Source organism: Colius striatus, chromosome 5, assembly GCF_028858725.1.
Source record: "Colius striatus isolate bColStr4 chromosome 5, bColStr4.1.hap1, whole genome shotgun sequence".
Lineage (NCBI taxonomy): Eukaryota > Metazoa > Chordata > Aves > Coliiformes > Coliidae > Colius > Colius striatus.
The window spans coordinates 33082329-33102313 of NC_084763.1; the positions used below are offsets into that span (position 1 = coordinate 33082329).

The following is a 19985-nucleotide window of genomic DNA, read 5'->3' on the forward strand; positions in this document are numbered from 1 at the left end:
GAGTTGTTCCATCAACTTTCCAGGGATGGAGGTGAGGCTGAACAGCCTGTAGTTTCCTGGGTTGTCCTTCTTGCCCTTTTTAAAGCCTGGAGTGACATTGGCCTTTCTCCAGTCCTCAGGCACCTCACCTGTCCTCCATGATCGTTCAAAAATGATGGAGAGTGGCTTAGCAATCACATCAGCCAGCTCCCTCAGCACTCTGGGATGCATCCCATCAGGACTTATTGACTTATGAGCCTTAAGCTTCTCCAACAAGTCTTTAACCTCTTCCTTATCCACCAAGGGAAAGTCCTCTGTTGTTCAGACCATCCTGTTATCTTTTCTGGACTGGGCTTCCTGAGAGCCAGCCTTGGCTGTAAAGACTGAAGCAAAAAAGGCATTCAGTAGTTCAGCCTTCTCTGCATCCTCTGTTACCAGAGCACCCTCTGTGTTCAGCAGTGAGCCCACATTCCCCCTAATCTTACTTTTGCTGCCAGTGTACCTGAAAAACCCCTTCTTATTTTCCCTAACTTTTTTTTGGAGGAAGAGTATTTTAAGCACTACAAAATGAAATACAGATCTTGAGAAAACATCACGCAAATCAAAGCAGTTAGGCAGCTCCAGGCAAAAGCATGTGTAAAGATGAAGACACATCTATCTAGCAAATGCCTGATGAACCTGGCTAGGAGGGACAAGTCCAGGAGTTCTGGTTTACTGAATTACTTGTGCATATTCTCTGTTATAAAAACAGATATAGTCTTGGTAGCTCAGCTGTGTGCTCATAAAGCACCACAGCCATTGGTCTAAGGACTTAGGCTTCTTGCTGTTGCACATCTCTTTTCCAGGCAGAGTCAGCTTTCTGCTGGAACCACAATCTGTACTCAGGAGTGAGACTCAAGAGTCCCTATTCAGGGTAGTTTCCATCTAGCACTATGCAAAAGTCAAAAAGATTCCCCAGGGAGTGAGGTATGGGCTAGGCTTGCCTGGCATCTTAAGTGTCCTAGACTCTCCTCCTTCCAGAGGAAGGATAACAGATAATCACTTGATGGCAAGTTCCAGAAATATCAGAGATGGGTTTTACAGAGCACACAGAGATAGTAAATTCCAGACTTGGAGGACAGGAATAGAATTATAAGTTGTTCTTGAGCTGTGGTGTTAACTTGGTGGTTTCTATGGCAGCAGTTCCCCAAACCACACATTTGATAAATCAAACTACATGAAACCACAAATGAATTAGAGGGCAGTACAGAACAATTATCTACATCTCTGCCTGTGAAGCTGGGCTTAGTAGTCACAGATGCTTATAAAGGATTTGCAGATAAAGCTCAAGTGTAGCACTCAGTCCAAACCCCACAATAAATTCACAGGCCATTAGAACATATCAAACCACAAACACTTCAAAGCTCCAGCTGAGAAAAGAACTTGCCTATATACTTAAGTCCATCTTTTTTCAGAGGTCAAAGAACTTATTTGCAGGTAATTCTTCTAAGGTTCCCATTGCTTCAATGACTCAAAAACCATCTCACAGCTAAGCAAATTGTTAAGTGCTTTCCTAAACAGGCAATTTCTCAATTCAGGACTTCTGAGAGCCAGTGAAATCCTTTCAGTGAGGATGCCCTGATATTCAGCCGGTCCCAGAAAGACTCTGTATCATAGAATCATAGAATGGTAGGGGTTGGAAGGGACCTTTCGAGATCATATAGTCCAACCCCCCTGAAGATCAACCTAGATCAGGTCGCATAGGAACATGTCCAGGTGGGTCTTGAAGACCTCCAAGGAAGGAGACTCCACAACCCCTCTGGGCAGCCTGTGCCACTGCTCCATCACCCTCACAGTGAAATAGTTTTTTCTTATGTTTACGTGGAACGTTTTGTGTTCCAGCTTCATCCCATTACCCCTTGTCCTGTTACTATCTACTGTAGAAAAAAGGGCTGTCCCAACCAACACCCACCCTTTAGATATTTATAAATGTTAATAAGATCTCCCCTCAATCTCCTCTTCATACTAAACAGCCCCAGTTCCTGCAGCCTTTCCTCACAAGGAAGATGTTCCATACCCCTGATCATCTTTGTGGCCCTGTGCTGGACTCTCTCCAGCACTTGCCTGTCCCTCTTGACCTGAGGAGCCCAGAACTGGACACAAGACTCCAGATGAGGCCTCACCAGGGCAGAGTAGAGAGGAAGAACCTCCCGTGACCTGCTGGCCACACTCTTCTTGATGCATTCCAGGATGCCATGGCCTACTTGGCCACGAGGGCACATTGCTGGCTCATATTTAGTTTATTAACAATCAGGACTCCCAGGTCTCTCTCTGCAGAGCTGCTCTTCAGCAGTTCGACCCCCAGCCTGTACTGGTGCATGGGGTTGTTCCTTCCCAGATGTAAGACTCTGCACCTGCTCTTGTTGAACCTCATGAGGTTCCTCTCTGCCCAACTCTCAAGTCGGTCGAGATCCTGCTGAATGGCAGCACAGCCTTCTGGGGAATCAGCCAGTCCTCCCAGTTTGGTGTCATCAGTGAACTTGCTGAGAGTACACTGTCCCCACATGCAGGTGGTTCACGAAGATATTGAACAAGACTGGCCCCAGAACCGATCCCTGTGGAACTCCACTGGCCACAGGCCTCCAACTCGATTCTGTGCCATTGATCACCACCCTCTGGACTCTGTCATTCAGCCAGATCCACCTCACTCCAATGCACCCAGCCTGGGGAATAAGCAGGAGGAACTGGAGATGTGGGTGTGGATGCGGGGGTACGACCTCATTGTGGTCAGAGACGTGGTGGGACAGCTGCTATGACTGGGGCACAGCCATGGAGGGTTATGTATTGTTTGGGAAGGACAGACTGACAAAGTGTGGAGGTGGAGTTGCTCTCTATGTGTGAGAGCAATTAATGTGTACCCAACTGTGCCTGGGTGGGGATGAGGAGCGGGTAGAGTGCTTATGGGAAGAAATTAATGGGCAGGGCAAGGCAGGTGATGTTGTTGTAGGAGTTTGCTACAGGCCATCTGATCAGGAGGAGGATGTGGACGAGGCCTTCTACAAACAGCTGAGAGCTGCCTCACAATCACAATCCCTGGTCCTCATGGGGGACTTCAACCACCCTGATATTTGCTGGAATAGCCACACAGCCAAGCACACACAGTCCAGGAGGTTCCTACAGATTGTTGACAACAACTTCCTGTCACAGGTGATCGAGGAATCATCGAGGAGGGGTGTGCTGCTGGACCTTGTACTGACGAATAGAGAGGGCCTGGTTGGGGATGTGAAGGTTGGAGGAAACCTCGGCTGCAGTGACCATGAGATGGTAGAGTTCAAGATCCTGTGTGGGTGGAAGAGGCAGGACACAAAGCAGGATCGTGACCCTGGATTTCAGGTGAGCCGACTTTGGCCTCTTCAGAGATCTACTTGGACGGATCTCATGGGATATGATTCTAGAAGTGTCCATGAGAGCTGGTCAATCTTCAAGCACCACTTCCTCCAAGCCCAGGATCAGTGTATCCCAATGCGCAAGAAAGGAGGAAAAGGAGGTAGGAGGCCTCCGTGGATGAGCAAGGATCTGCTGGGACAACTCAGGCAGAAAGCAGCCATCTATGAGAGGTGGAAACAGGGGCTGGCTTCTTGGGAAGAGTATAGGAACATTGCCAGGGCATGCAGGGGTGCAACTAGGAAGGCTAGAGCCCTTCGAGAATTAAATGTAGCCAGGGAAGTTAAGGACAGTGATAAGGCATTTCTCAAGTACATCAGCAGCAGAAGGATGGCGAGGGGGAATGTGGGCCCGCTGCTAAACGCTGAGGGTGCCCCGATGTCTGAGTATGCAGAGAAGGCCAAAGTACTGAATGCCTTCTTTGCTTCAGTCTTTACAGCCAAGGCTGGCCGTTGGGAAGCCCAGTCTGGCAAGGATAACAGGATGGCCAGGACAGCAAAGGACTTGCCCTGGGTGGAAGAGGTTAAAGACTTGTTGGCCAAGCTTAAGGCTCATAAGTCAAAGAGTCCTGATGGGATGCATCCCAGAGTGCTGAGGGAGCTGGCTGATGTGATTGCTAAGCCTCTCTCCATCATTTTTGAACAATCATGGAGGACAGGTGAGGTGCCTGACGACTGGAGAAAGGCCAATGTCACGCCAGGCTTCAAAAAGGGGAGGAAGAATGACCCAGGAACTACAGGCCAGTCAGCCTCACCTCCATCCCTGGAAAGTTGATGGAACAACTCATCCTCTAGAAGAGTCTAGAGACAGTCATCAAGAAGTCTGGAGACAGTCATGAGTCTCTCTGCCTAGAGATGATCAGGGCGTACCTGACTTCTACATAACCTCAGAGACAGTCCAGGGAAAAGCAATATGAAGTGTCAGAGACAGATTCACTGAACTACCAAGGTTGGAAGGTACATCTAGAGATTGTCTAGTTCAAGCCCTTGTTTACAATAGAGTCAGCTGGAGCAGATGGCCCACGGACTGTGTATCTCCATAAGTGGAGTCCTCCTGACCTATCTGGACAACCTGTGCTAGTATTCAGTCACCCTCATAGTACAAGAGGAGGGGTTTTATATTTAAATGCAATATCCTATATTCCAGTTTGTGCCCATTGCTTATGTCCCGTCACTGGGTGCCACTGAGAAGAGCTTGGCTTCATCATCTTTATGCCCCCATCAGATATTTATACATATTGATAAGGTCCCCTGAGCCTTTTTTTCTCCAGGCTGAATAGTCCCATATCTTAGCCTCTCCTCATGTAAGAGATGGTTTGGTCCCTAAATCATCTTAGAGGCTCTTTGCTGGACTTGCTCCCTTGTGTGGTTTCTTGCACTGGGGAGCCCAGAACTGAAAGAATCTCTACTTAATGGATAGCTCTTTACTTATCAAAGACCCTACAAGTCTTTAACTGAATGGAGCTGTGCCTGATCCTGCAGATAGGTCACTGGACTTTCCAGGTTAAGGCTAGAGAGTAAAGGGACAACAGCATAACCTATTTTACTTGTTTCTAAGCAATTGGCATTTTGTAATCTGTAGTCTGTGTCACTTGGGCAAACTTCTATCAGTTCAACTGTCAAAATAATTACAGTAATCTCTTTTAATACTTTTTATTTAATTGTAGCTTCTACTTAAGACTGACAGCCTATTATATTTGCCCAAATCCATCACTTTCACTGATATGTCATTTATAAGTAGTGTCACTGCATAATTGGAAATAACTGAACATTAATTAAACACTGTACATAGGTACAAGGATTGAGAGACTGAGAGGCACAGATAAACAGTTATGTAGTGGAAATGCAGAAGGTACCGCAGGCAAGTCTATATTTAAGAATGAGGGTGGGAACATGAGTTACCTTTGCACTGTTCATGTGTCCTACACTAAATTAGTGTACAAATTCTGATACGATTAGCCTGGGTCTTTATCTACAGAGCAACATGGAGTAGCTAAGGCCACACAGGCATAGATAACTACTTCCCATTATAGACCTAATATCTAATCCCCCTTTCTCCAAACAAACCTTAGTTTTCCTGAAATTTCATATCCTGCTTTGCACACCTACAAGGTCCTGATGTTTGTCTTCTGCTAGTTTTTTCCATGAGTAGTCTTGTAAAGGAGGAAGGAATGACTTTTCCACTCTCAAGGTCAAAGCCTTAGTTGCAATAAATCAGCACAATTATGCCAGCTTATGTTTGCTGGTAATTCAATGTATGTTCACAAACAGTATGGAAATGATGTGGAATAGATACTTAGCTACAAACCCACGAAATTTGTTGCCATAAGAGCAATCAAAATAAATTAATCATAGATCCTAATGCGCTCTGGCACATTTTGTTGTGGAGATAATAAAAACACTCTGACATCTCTGATATGACAAATTTTAAAAAACATATTGCTTCTTGCATATAGGACATCTGCTTGCTATCCCATGCTAAAATAAATGCTTTTCTTCTCAGATACTTTTCATGATAAAGACAATCCTGTTTCAATAAAATTTCACTGAATAGATCTGCCTTGTGAAAGTTAAATCTACATTACTTGTCATCATTTGTATTCTGTTACTATGGTTATATAATGGATTGCAAATTTTTGCAAAACACTCTGAATGACTTCTTATAAGCATTTATTATTAACAAAGGCCCACTTTTTACAGTCAGTGACAGCAAATATGACATTATTATACAGAGTAGTGCTCATATAGTGACTTACTGGGCCATCTCTCCATGGGCTGACAGAAACTCCCCTTTTTGCTGCTTTCCATAAGTCTCTGTCCCCAAGGATAGTATCAGTACCTCAGCCAGTCAGCATATGCTTCTGTTTTCCCTTTGTGGGAAGCAGGGAGCATTAGTCGTCATTATACTGATGTTGCTTATATATAAAACTTCTTTTTGGGGAAATATTTGCCAGTTATCCAGTCACAGGGGCAGAGGATGGAAAACTGTTGATGTTAGACCTAAGGCAAAGGACAGTTGTATCCTGGGCTGTAATGATGGATTCCTTGGTTTCTGGGGCCTTTTACAGTACTTTAGAAGAGTAACTGTTTTATATTTTGTGCCAGGTAACACAGAAAGAGGCTTCACTCCTCATATAGAGTTCCCACAGAGACAAAAATCATGAGGTGAAATAATTTTCTTGAATTTGGACCAAATGTACTCTCCCCTGCAAGTAGCTTGCACTGAGAAGAGTTACATAACCCAAACAAAAAAGTCGTGTCAATGGCTGTTTATCCATCATTTGCAGTGCAGCTCAGGAATTGCATGGTATTTCATATCCTTTATGGAAAAAAGATTCTGTGGAAGGATCCCAGTGACTTATTCATTTCAGATCTGATTTCTTGTTCACCCAAAACTCATTTAGCACTGGGACTTTCAGATATACAAGACAAACTTTAAAATGTAATGTTCACATAAATAAAGTTACGTTCTCTTTTATTTTCCTTGCTCTCTTTTTGTTAAAATATTTTATACAAGGTCACGTTGAAATGCAACCAAATCAACAATACTAACCTATCAAAACACCCTCAGGAACAACTGCAAGACTTGATGGTTTTTTTTCTCAGTGATTTTGGGATAATGTGACAAATTTGCATTTTTTATCAACAGAGTTTTTATAACTTATGAGTTGAATTAATAATGTCATATGTTTATAAGTATCAATAATCTAAGCCATTTGCAAAGGAATGGTTTTGCAAAGGCATCTCTTTCAGGACACTGTGGATTTTGTCAGCGCCTGAAGTTCTGGCAAACCATCAATATCACTGTAATTTTCTCTTATGAAATATAGTTTTTTGACTGAGATTTTTGTTCCCTTTATCTAGATAAAATTTTAAAATACTGCACGTGTAACTCTGGAAATTCAAAGGTTAGTTTTTCTCCAAATTACATTATTTGCATTTGCATATTAGACTCCAGTAATTCAGAAAGGTATGATGCAAGTTATTGGTGAAACAAACATTTAAAATAAAGAATGCCTGCCACAACCAACATATTCTTTATGTTTGATCTGAAAGGAAGAACATGTGAACCTTAAGAAGACAGCATCTTTAAGAATAGATTCATTACAAATCATTATTTTAACACCTACAAAAAGCGCAGTGCTATCACTAGTAGTGACAGCATATCGTTTAAGAGTATGACACTTTACCCACACCAAAAAAGGCTTAGAAGTAGGAAGCATCTAAAATTTTCTATCCAAGACAAGCAAACTTGTCACTTCCTAATTCTTTTATTCATAATTGAAATCTCAGTTTAAAATGAGGAAGATGATCCATTTTAAGCCTGCTCTAAGCAAAGCACCATCCTGTTGCTAGCAGGCTTTGTATGTATAAACGGTCATCAAGTAATTCAGAATGTTAATCACTAATAGGGAAACTGCACCCACCTTTTGTATTAGCAGTCATTTCATAGACTGATGGAACATGGCATACAGTTATGCTGTTATAGTGTACGCATTGGCTTTGATGGGTGTGTTGCTCTCCTGGGTTCTGTACAAGGTAGCAATAAATCTAAGTCACTGTGGAAATAGCAGCTTCGCTAAGGGTTAGGAAAGGTACAGGTAAACCCAAGGGAAGGCATACAGCTCTGTGAGTTGACATCCCTTTAATCTAAAAATGATGCTTAGTTTCTCTCCAGCCTTTCATGGAAGAAGGTTTTCTTCTCCCACTCTTGCTATGAAAAATATCATGATTTGATATTGTGTGGAAGTAAAATGAGTTTTAAGAGATTTTTAGGACCGAAAGGCTTTGTGGAAAACATGGCATACTTTTTCTTGAGCTGCAGATGCCATATTAACACCTGTGGCATTTCAGCAGTAAAGCAGGACTTGAGGCATTTAATACTGGAGAGTTCAGGACTGGATCAGACACTGTAGCACCTAAGACAGAATGTATGAATGTATATCTCAACATTTTCAGTGCCTTTTCTGTCCTCCCCCATTGCTGTCTCCGAGTTCAGTAGTATCTGGGAGACAGGAGATTCTGCCTCTTGTATATTTGGCTCTCCTTGGCCTCCTCTACAAATCTGCTGCATGCAGGTCTCTGTCTTTCCTCTCATTTGACACTAACAAACCATCTCCCAAATACTACATTCATCCTTCAGTGTGAGTGCAACTCCTGACTCACACACAATCTCTATGTAAGTATTGGAGCACTAATCTACTTATCTAATAACAGTTGGTTTTAATCACCAAAGGCTAGAAGTGGTGAAGAGTCTAACGTGAGGAGTGAAAAAAGACAGCTCCTATCAGCTGAGAATAGGAGGAAGAACCTAAAGCAAAAGCCTAAGAGACAAGACACAGGCTCTTGTTTACTGAAATCCTCACAGCACAAACTATGCTCCATGTTTCTGTGTTCCAGCCTATGTTCCACAACAGGACAGAGGAAAAAAAGTTTAAAAATAAAACCAGAGTGAATAGGTCCTTCTATCACAAGCTGTAGCTGAAACTGCTCCCCTCCTCCAGCAGCATAGTTAAAAATCCCCCCAAATTTTAACAAAAAATTGCATGCCTATGCATCTGCATTAATTATTGCAGCATGCAAATGACCACATAGTCACAAAGATAATAGCAACAAGTGACCTGGCAGACAGGCACAGAAGAGCTCCATGCAGCTTCGCAAAGATCATGCTACAAAAGATGTACAGCACGAAACAAAACAGAAATGAAAACAAAACAACCTCCCTACCTATGAAGCCCTATTTGATGCATTTGACAGCATTTTGGTACTGTGTTACAAATTTGACTCCCTGGGTCTTGAAGCATTCCCAGAATGGGAGCTGCCCCAGCAAAAAGGAGGGAGAATCTCATTCGTGTTCAGATCATACCAACCTCCTGTTTCAGGGCAAGCTGTGAAATTATACAAGGTTGCTTAGGGCAACCTTAATGGAGGTTGAGCGACCTGTCTGGACAGCCTGCTTTGATTCTTGACTGTCCTCATGGGGAAAAGCCTTTTCCTTCTATGCAGTCTAAACCTCAATCATGAACCAAGTTTCAGTGGTTATTCACTAAACTCACTTCTACCCAGTTCTACTTTAACAACTGGACACTTTTTTAATGAAAAAAGCCTTTTCCAAAGATGTTTGGTTGTTTCTTTTTTCTTTTTTTTTTGGACTGATTTTATTTGGAAAATTCTGGGAAACTTGGAGGGAGTCTAGGGTCTGTAATTTCTTTTAGGGCTCTGAAGAGCTGAATCCTCACTTGAAACTTAGACAGCAACAACAAAGTGAGGAAGCCTTTGGGGAAAAGCACCAGTATATCAACAGAGAAAATGGGCTTAATTGTTTAAGTATTCCAAACGTATTTTATTGCCAATTACACTTGTAGGAATACTTTTTGGTTTTTTCTTTTAAAGTTCTGGAGGGACTGAGCTCTGATTTGGCTTCCACAAAGGAGGAAACTCAAGTACATTAGAAAAAGGAGCATATTAGTTATTCATCCTGTTACCTCGACCTGATCCACACACAAGTCTTGTGGATTTGAGTGCTTAGCACCTTTAGAAGGCAGGCTGCTGGAGCAAAGAGCACATCTGAAGGAATTTATGTTGATTTTGAAACAGCAGACAACAACAAAAGAACCAAATCAGGAAAAAAAAGGGAGGCAAGTCCAGCCAACATCAGCCACTAAATACAGCCCTTCACTTACCTCAGTGCATCTAATTCTAAGATATGCATTTCTGACTCCATACATTCAGTTGAAAAGGGAAAGACCACACCAGGACAAGCAGTGAAGAGTGGTCAAACACATAACTTAATGACAGTGTATAGAAGCCACTACAAAAAATCTAGGGGAGAATGAAACGTTTTGTGGTACGGCTGTGTGGCTGAATCCTGTACTCAGTCCGCCAATATTTTCCAAGCATGGACAGCTTTTCTTGAAATTAAAATAGAAAACACAAGTCCCATATACCACAAAAAACCTGACAGTTTAGAAAAGAGATGGAACTAACCAAGTAACGCTGACTGCATGGCATTTTAGGGAAAGGACAGAAATAGCTGCAGCTATTAAAAGTGATATACTGCTGAAATCTTTTTGTGATTATACTAAAAGTCAATCTGACTCCTTGAAAGAACCCTTAAATGGTTACTGCTTCCTCAAAGAAAAGCTACTTCACATGTGCTCTCCCTCTTTAAAAATATGCTAAATGGAGATTCTTCTATGTGTCAGATTTGTACTCCTCACTGCCCTTTTGAGGCACTTGGAAAAGACATAGCTGAGAAAGAGAACATGAATAGATTAGGAAGTCATATATATTAAATCAAAATGTGGTCAATGTAGTAATTTTTTTTGTTTTTGCTATTGCTAGACTGGGTACAGGAAAGCAGAAATCATCAAACTTTCCAAACACAATGTAGAGTCCTCTAAATCATAAAGTAACATTGAATTTGCATGAAACTATTATCTTCAGCCATCTTCGCCCAGCCCTCCTGTCTTGAAGTGAGGGATGTTTGAAGTTGAGGTCCAGATACCTCAGCTAAATTTAACAACCCATCCAGAAAAGAGAAAATGGTTTGCAATATCCTAAAGTCCTCTAGACTTACTGATTATTTCTTTACCTTGTATCTTCTGTCTCTGCATATCAGCTCTAACTCAAAAGCTATGAGATTTGGTAAAAGACCAGTGCTGTACCCATGTCAACAGGCCCTGCTGAAAGGAAGGGTATAAAAGTTCAAACTTCAACTAGCCACTTTAGGGCAAAGACAGTCTGAGTTCTCATTTGCATCACTCAGCCAGGTATGCTGATGCAAAGTTACTTCTTCAGATCACTTTGGCTCTGAAAGCTTAGATCAGCCCACCAGAAACAGAAACAACATTGTGAGCAGAGATGACCAGTAGTACAGAAACAATGGGCATTGCATTACAAAGGACCTTCATAATTAATGAGTAATGTAGACTTTTATGTTATTGTTCAGTGAAAAAAACACATTATGCACGTATAAGCACTTTCTAAGGAAAAGTAAGACTAAGAAATATCACTGATGTTACACTGTCAAACAACAGTACAGGAATGTTCACACACAAGACTAACACCATGCATTGCATAAAATCAGTGCAGGATGGAGCTCATGTTGAGCCATTTCATCTATAACTATGCCATACTACTTTCATTTTTGTTACCTCCACCTAAATGTAGACCAACAGTAGCTGAAAGGAGCAGTGTGAATCACTGCTCAAAATTCTCCCACCAAACCGAGGGAGAGTCAATGTGATTTCCACATCTTTGCTGGAATTCATTCCCTCTCTGTATACTGCCAAACCAACCTAACCAGGGATGACTCATCCAAAGGGCCTCATAAAGTACTTCTGAAAGGCTTGGGTTTTGCCTTTGGAATGCGCTGGATTACACTAAGACTTTGTGATGCTCCAGCATGGGGAAAGAGGACATCCCTGACTCTTCCCTACAAGGACATTCCCAGTCTGCACTCTGCATTATTAAGTGCATGCTAAATGTATTCCTCACTACCTAAGGAAAGCATGGAGCTTTCATTCCTTTGGCAAATGACATCACCCCTCTAGATTTTGCTTCTGAGACAATATTCTTTTTCTTGCATGGGAAAACAAATGAAAAAAAATGCTTGATTCCTCACTCTTCCTTGTTTGCCCATTTCTAGCCCTGCGGTAAGCATGAGCTATAGAGGAAAAAATCTGTGGGAGTCCCAGTGATGTACTGTCAGCACATCATTGAGTTAAGTAGAAATATAAAAACCCAAAGAAGGGCAAAAATGAAACAAGTAGAAGAAAAGAAATATTCCATAGGAGAAGAGAGTAGAAGCCAGTAGGACTGTTTTGTTTATAAACGATTTGATACATGACAGTTCGCATGAATTAATGAGGAAACAAGTTCACTTGTCTGATAGTAATTTTTCCCTTAATGCATATTAACCAAAATTGAACCCAGTATTTTAGCACAACATATTGTAGAGCTATGAAATTTACTACCACCTATGTTGTACTGAGCCAATTACCAATGACTTTAAATTGGGCAAGAATTTTGTAACTGTAAGATCATTAGTGACAACAGTTAAGATAAACATTATAGAATACATAATCCCTCACATTTGAGAACTGAAATAAAATATTTTGCTCACTGGAGTTTGGAAAAACCATCATTACTGGTAGGTTTTTGCATCACAATCTGCCATGGCCAATAGGAAACTTTAGTTGGAGCCCCTGGATTCTGGCAACTTTCAGCAAAGGCACTGGGAAAGCCTGTTGTTCTGATGATGACAATTTCCATGATCTTACATAAGATTAAAAAAAAATCATAGAAAGAGGTAAAGAAAATTAAGAAATTCTTGGTAATCATCTCACTAAGATATGTATAACATATTGGGAAAGACTGAAAAACATCATAGTTCCTAGCTTCAAGAATTCATAAAATGTGCACAAGAGGTATCTAAAAAAAAAAAGTAAAGTTCTACTTGCTGAAGTTCAGCCAGCTCTTTTGCTGTACAGAGATATCTCATGTTTCTGTTTCTTTTGATGTTACCAGAACTCCTGAGGTGGTATTTCTCAGAAATTCCTTCAGGCTTTGTAAACCTATTTATTGATTTAGCTTCTCAGAAGTGGCTTGCAGGAGTTCCTTGACAGTCACATCTCAAATGAGTTTCTACTTGTGTGCTTCTCATTCTATGAGCCCAAAAACTGAAAGGCAAAAGATGTATTAGTGAGTCTCATATAGTATTTATTAAAGACCATGCTTTTATAGAAAGTGTTTGGAAAGGAAAATAGAGGTCTATTGGGAAAACACACTCCAAGTGCTGTACCTGTCATATCTGAGCAACTCAGCTGTAATGATTAGGTGTACATTCACCTCTAACTGCTGGTCTGCACTGTTTTAAGGTCATGTATTGTGGAAGAAAAAGTGGGCCTGTCTCATGGAAGACCTAGAGAAATGACTGAATCAGGACTGATTAAGGGAACGTTTCTCTTGCAAAACAGTACTATAAATTATATGGGGCTGACTAATAATACAGTTGGTTTCCACTAACTAACAGAAAAACATGATGATCTACAGAACTGAATTCCAGACTCTGAGCTAATTTTTTTTTTTCTTATTTTCCATCTCAGTTAGTTAGAACAAAACCTGTGTTCAGGAGACCAAATCTCATGCTTTCCGTTTCCCCATTTAATCTCATGTAGGCATCCCCATCTGATCTGAGATGCAGAAGATATTCCACATGTCAGTAGCACCATAATGGTGGTTTAAACATGGTTCCAACTTATAACAGACTTATAATGCAAATTATCTGTGGACAGTTTGACCAAGAAAATAAATCCTCTTCATTGACAGAAGAATTCATTTCATTTAACTGAAAGATTATGAGTCCAGGGTGGAAGTGAAAGCACAGTGCCATATGTGTCTCAGTTCACAGGTTTTAAGGTTCCAGTTCTAAAAGAGGGTCATCCAACCTAATGGGAGAATTAGACAGAAGTTTAGCCAAGCCAGATGTCTGTCCAACACTTTGTTTTTCTAATGGAGAGTATAGCCTGTCTCAATGCTTTCAATTTACTGAGTCACATCTCCCCTGTTTAAGTGTACCGACTTTTAAAACTAGATAGAATTTTTAATTAACGGAGCACATCGTTATGTCTGTAGTCGATCTCCCCTTTGTGTACTCAGAACGGTTACCCTGAATCTGGTTATTGTCTTGCAAAATCAATCTAGTTTAAGGATTATTCTTGCTGAAACTGCAACGGGCTATCTCTTCTCTTAAATATTTTGTTTAAAACATTAAGCTGCATGTATATCCTAGAAAAAATTTAAACATGGGATCCTAGCAGTCTGAAAGAACACATCGGTCTGCACAATATGATATGGAGAAAAATCCAAGTTCTCATTTCAAAGGTAACATCTCACCTCCCCATACATTACATATATATATATACATATACATATAAATCTGTATGGCATATTTGCTGTGCATGCTTAGACTTCTTGTGAAGTTGTTTTTCAGAATAGCAAATTAGAAAAACATGCCCAGAATTAAAGGTTACTTAATCAGGTTGAAGCAGTAACCTCAACTCCAGCAACTCCCTCCCACTATGTTACATCTGATAATGTACCCAAGTCCAAATACAAACTTAGTTCAAAAAGATCTTTGGTTCTTGAATGTAAAATGACACTTAACTTACACAATTAGCCAGGTAATAAATACCCTTCGAAGAGAAGCAATTTTTACCACAGAATAATGCATTTTAGTAATCTCTGATTGTTAACTTTTACTTGCTGAAACTTTTCCATATGGCTCTTTGAATACCACTGTCCTGTATTTAATTATCGCAGAAGGATATTAATGAAGAGGTTGGAAATTTGGCCCAAGCCCAGTTCCACAGTTTGGATACTTCGATAGAGATAGAGAAAATGGTCAGAACATTTCTTCCAATAAGAGGCTGTGCCATTTCACACACAAAAGCAGTGGCATTAAGAGGAGCAAAAAGACCTATAAAAATAAAACACCCAACTATTTTTGTCTATAAACTTCTAAAATGGTGTGGTCATAAAGTAGCATGGAATGGAGTGAAACAGTAGTTTGCTAACCTAAAGGACAGTCAAACAGCAATTAGTGGAGTAGTCCTTGTAATCAAGACCGTTTTTATCAAGCTGTAAGATGCGTGCCCAGAAATGTTAAGTGTGCTTTCCAATTTTTAAGGCAAAACCTGATACAGAGCAGAACCAAGGCAGCTTGGAGTGCAGAGGATGTGAGGAAGCTAACGTGGGTGGGAAAGCATATGTTGCTGCCTGGATGAGGAAGTGGTACACCACAGTTACTTTATAAGTGCAAGAGCTTTATAAACTAAATTTCCTAGGGACTGTTTTAAATAGACAAAGAATGACACACTACCCTGACAGGCCTTGAGTATTGTTTGAAGAGGCTGGTTGCCTTCTAAAAACACTGGACTGATGCTTGTACTTTTTCCAAAAACGTCTATTGTTGACTTCAACTTCTTCACATAAACAGTGGGAAGATGCCCCATGTAGTAAACTCTGTTTTGTCTAGCATGAAATTAATGGCTTCCTCAACCTTACCTGACAATGGAAAACATACTCCGGTGTGGTTTTCTTAAACTTCATGTTCCACACCAAGGCTACCCCATCAGGCTCATGTGGAGCATCTTCATTATTATTATAAGATGCAACCATCAACTCAGGGTACTAGAAAGAAAAAGAATATGAATGATGAAGAACCTGTGCAAAATCATATGAGACAGAAATAATTTAAATGTGTGATATAGAATCATAGAATCATAGAATGGTAGGGGTTGGAAGGGACCTTTAGAGATCATCTAGTCCAACCCCCTGCAGAAGCAGGATATCTGGTTTTAATTATAATATATGCTAGCTCAGTCATAGTATTCAGCTTCACTTCGGGTTTATATTTTATTCATCTCTGACTTCCTTAAAGCCCCCGCTCCTTGTTCTCCAACTGTTATGCTCAGGTACTACAAAGGCAATGTTATTTTATGCAGGTAATTATCAGAAAAGACAACAAGCAGGATATTCATAAAGGGAATGCAAAGCAAAGAAGACAAAAAATTTGAAAGCCTGAGTAATTCTAATGTATTTGCTTAACCATTTCATCGAGGACAAACTGACTTTGACAATAAAAACACTATGACCATAGTGTTGACTTGCTTTTGATCTGAAATTCTTTTTTTTTCAGCATTCCTGAAAACTTCTTTCTTATTTTATTATGCACTCTGCCTATTCAGTTATGCACAGAATCAACTTTAAAGCTCTTCTTGATGATTCAAATAGCAAATAAAAACATTGTCTTTACAGAAGCTCAATTTTGCAAGATGACAAAGTCATCTTGTAAAGCACAGGGTGACCTCAGATTCCACTGATTTGGTGAGACTGATACAATAAGCATTATAAAATCAGATCCATATTTACTTGTACACCCATTGGCCACTGATGTATAGTAGCAGATATGCAACACACACGTATGTGTTTGATCTGTTTATATATATGCACATATACACATACACACACATAATATCATCTATGAAAAATTGGATTTTCATATTCTATTGGTAACGTTGTATCATTTCAAAACACCATAAGAAGTAAAAATTTTCCCAGAAAAATATCAATTACTTTCTGCCTATATAATTGCAGCCAGTTCTCCAGTCTCCTGTGTTTGACACTGAACTTCTGGTAGCCTTCCCTCTAAATAAGCAAAGTGGGCCTTATGGTAGGTCCAGAGAAAAAGCACGTGGCTTCTGCAGACTAATGAGGTCCCATACTCTCCTTTTATAAACTAGGAATGCTTTCCCTCAAAATTTCTCAATGATAATCTGAAAATCACTGATGCTTGCTTTCCTGGGTAAATTTCTGCTAAACCATTCACCACTTTATAGGGAAACACACAGTAAGCAGCTGCAAAGGAAGTGGGACCAAGAAACTGCCCATATTGCTATCAGAAGTTCTGAATTTGGTCCAAACCAGGCAGTATAAATAAAAATACCCCCTCCCTATCCTTTATTATTGTTGGGGTTTGAATGTCTACTCTCAAAATCCATGTGGAAGGAATAATATGCACAGCTATAACTTCTGCCATCAGCAACTGTTCTTTCCTACTTTGTGTACCCTTTGATGGATAATACATCACGCAGCTGATGATTTTTTATATTCAAGCTCATTGTTTCAAATGGGCATGGACCCCACATGTGGGAGAATCAGCAATGACACGTGGCCACCATAGCTGCCTCTTTCCCATTTGGAGCAGGTCTGACTGGGTTGTACCTACATCATGAGACTGATATAATAAGCATTACAAAATCAGATCCGTATTTACTTGTACACCCATTGGCCACTGATGTGTAGCAGCAGATAGGCAACACACACAGATATGCAATACACTACACTTAGGTAGACCCTGGCTGCTGGCACAGCTCCTAAGGGCAATTTAGCACCCAAATCACTTGCATGGGATTTAGAGCATGCAGCAAACCAACATACTCTTCTCTCTCCACACAAACTGAGATAGACCTGAGGGTGGTTTAATCTTAACCCTGAGGTACCACTTCTCTGGACACAGTTGTGCCAGACTGCCCTCCACTGCTCTCATCCATCTCACCTCCCTCTTCTCTCTCTCTCTCTCTCCCTGACACAGATTACAACCACTTCTGAATAGCGAGCTCAGCTTCAACTTTGAATCTTTTCATCCCACATTGGCCCAGGTCCAAGTAAACAGGGTGCATAGTAGGCTCTTGCCAGGGCATCTTGTTTTGGCTGCACAGGTTGGGTCCCATTCACAACAGCAGCTGAGCCCACAGTCGTGAAAGGGTAGGTACCTTGGCAGGCAGAAGCGACAAGCCTTTGCACTGGCACCGCTGCAGACAGGTAGGGCATACAACCATTTTAGAGACACTTTAGGGTTGGTACATGCTCCTGGAAAGCTGAGCGAGCGTGCTCTTGTTGGCAACATGTCTGGCTGTAAACAAACACTGACTCAAATCTTGCTGGTCTATACATAGGTTTTGCAATCACAGTTTATGTATCTGACTGGAAATAAGAGTTTCAAGTTTACACAGACACTGGGGTCACATCTAGTTGGGCAACACTATTATGAGGCTTTTTGACTGTTAAAAAAAAAACCAAGCTAAGTGCAGCACCCTAAATCCATGCTAGCATTACACACTCTCCGCTTCACTCAATCTACTTGCATTTACAGAATTTTCGTCCTCACCAAGTGCCTAGCTGTCCTGTGACTGCAACTCAAAACAACATGGAAATGCTGCTCTAGGAAGCAGCATCCAAGGCTCCTGCCTGAGAGTTGAGACATGGCAGTGCTCCTGAGACCGTGGTTTTCCTGGCTTTAGGTGAGCTAAGTTACCTTCTCATGGACAGAGCAAGGTGAGTGTCTGTATTTACACTGTTGGGGCTTTCCCTTAGGTCCTTGATGAAGCAATCTATGCCGCTTTGCCTTTTGTCTGCAAAAGAATCAAGGGGCTAGTGGATGAATGATCCCACATGTTTGGGACCGTATTTTATGTGTCACTGGGAACAGAATAATTTCTTTAATCAATGCATCAAGGTCCTCTGTTTCATTAAGCTTCTATTTGCCCTCAGGCTGTTTTGCAGCAACAGTTCTATCGCAGAAAATTGAGCAATGTGTTCTGGAGTTCCCATGATTATTCAAGTTATCCTTTGGCATACTGGAGACTGCTATGTCCTGGAGAATGGGTGAGTAGTGGAGCTAGAGGTTAGGTGGAACAGCTCCTTCTGGCTTCAGCTCCTGCTGCATGACACACTCCAAAGCCAGCAAAAGGAGGCAAATCCCTTCTCCCAGGCTTAGCACAGGGAGGTGCACAGCAGCCCCGCAGCACGGAGGAGCCACTCAGGAGGGAGAGCTCCCACTGAGGTGACAGGGAGCTGAGCATGAGGAGTTAATAGAGGGGAAGGCAGGAGGGGCCACCCTGGAACAAAGAGGTGGGAAGCAGAACATGCCTGTGAGCCCCAAGGGCTGAGCAATTACATTTGGCAATGTTCTTCTAAGGCAGCTTTTTTTCTTGCTGCCCTGGGAATACAGTAAGAGCTGCCTGTTAGGAAAATATCAGATAAGAATTCCATGTAATTTCCAGCCCCTGAACAAGTGAACAACCTAAGATAAGTGTTTCCTCAGGCTTATGTTTGATTTCTGTGGAAATCCATACGTGCTTAAAGGCCACCCACATCACACCAGTGCATACCTGTTGTTAAGCTGATATTTTGTATGAAAACAAAGGAATAAATCCTTCATTTCACACACAGGGTGCAAGCTGGATGTTAAAAGAAGCCTCTCTGCAGCTGGCTGTTGTGCACCTCACCCACTCAGCCAGACAGACCTCCACAGTCTACCAGTCATGCTTGGTGGGACCCTTCAGCTCCTCTCCTCCCTGTTGCCTGCCGTGTCCTCTGTGCAGGAAGCTGCCACCTTACCTGAGAAGTACCCAGAGAGATGGAAGCAGACCAGCTGCAATTTCAAGGGGACAGAGAGAAGGATGGATGTGAGAGTCACTATGCTTCTCACCCACTATCTCTCTCCAGTACACACACCCCATTTACCTACTTGGCCTTTAACACATGCTGTGTCCACAGGCACATCTAACATGGTGCAGAAAGACCAGCTACTTCTAAGATCAAAGTGAAACTTGTTCTTAGCACTGGCCTGAGCTACATCTGTAGCATCTTTGCTACCCACACCAGACTGCATGAGGGCTCTGGACACAGCAGGACATGCCTAAGCCTGGGTTTGGGGCCAAGGCAGACTGGTTTGCGTTCACATATTTTCAAGTCTACATCCTTCTGGAGCCACTTTGTTATATCTATACTGTGGGCCTTGGAGCAGAGTCTCCCTGGTTTCCCTCCCACGAAAATCAGCTGCTTTGCTGCAGTCTGGAACCTAGGAACAGGCTAATAGAGATCAAGAAGAGAGGATGAGGGTGGCTGGAGTGAAACTGCGACTAAATGAATTTGACAGGACCTGTGATGATGTGTGTGTGTACTAATCCCAGCTCTCCAATGGAGTAACTAATTAACATGGTTTCTGGGCTTTGC

At 41.6% G+C, this 19985-nt stretch overlaps 1 protein-coding gene across 5 annotated transcripts in view; it reads right to left on the reverse strand.

Moving 5' to 3' along the window:
* Positions 1-19985, reverse strand: part of DYNC1I1 (dynein cytoplasmic 1 intermediate chain 1) — a 198666-nt gene that overhangs the window by 61568 nt on the left and 117113 nt on the right. For all 5 annotated transcript variants that reach the window (XM_061996369.1, XM_061996367.1, XM_061996368.1 and 2 more), the window contains one exon: positions 15471-15596. In XM_061996369.1, coding sequence (XP_061852353.1) covers positions 15471-15596 — 126 coding nt within the window. The remainder of the gene's footprint in view (positions 1-15470; positions 15597-19985) is intronic.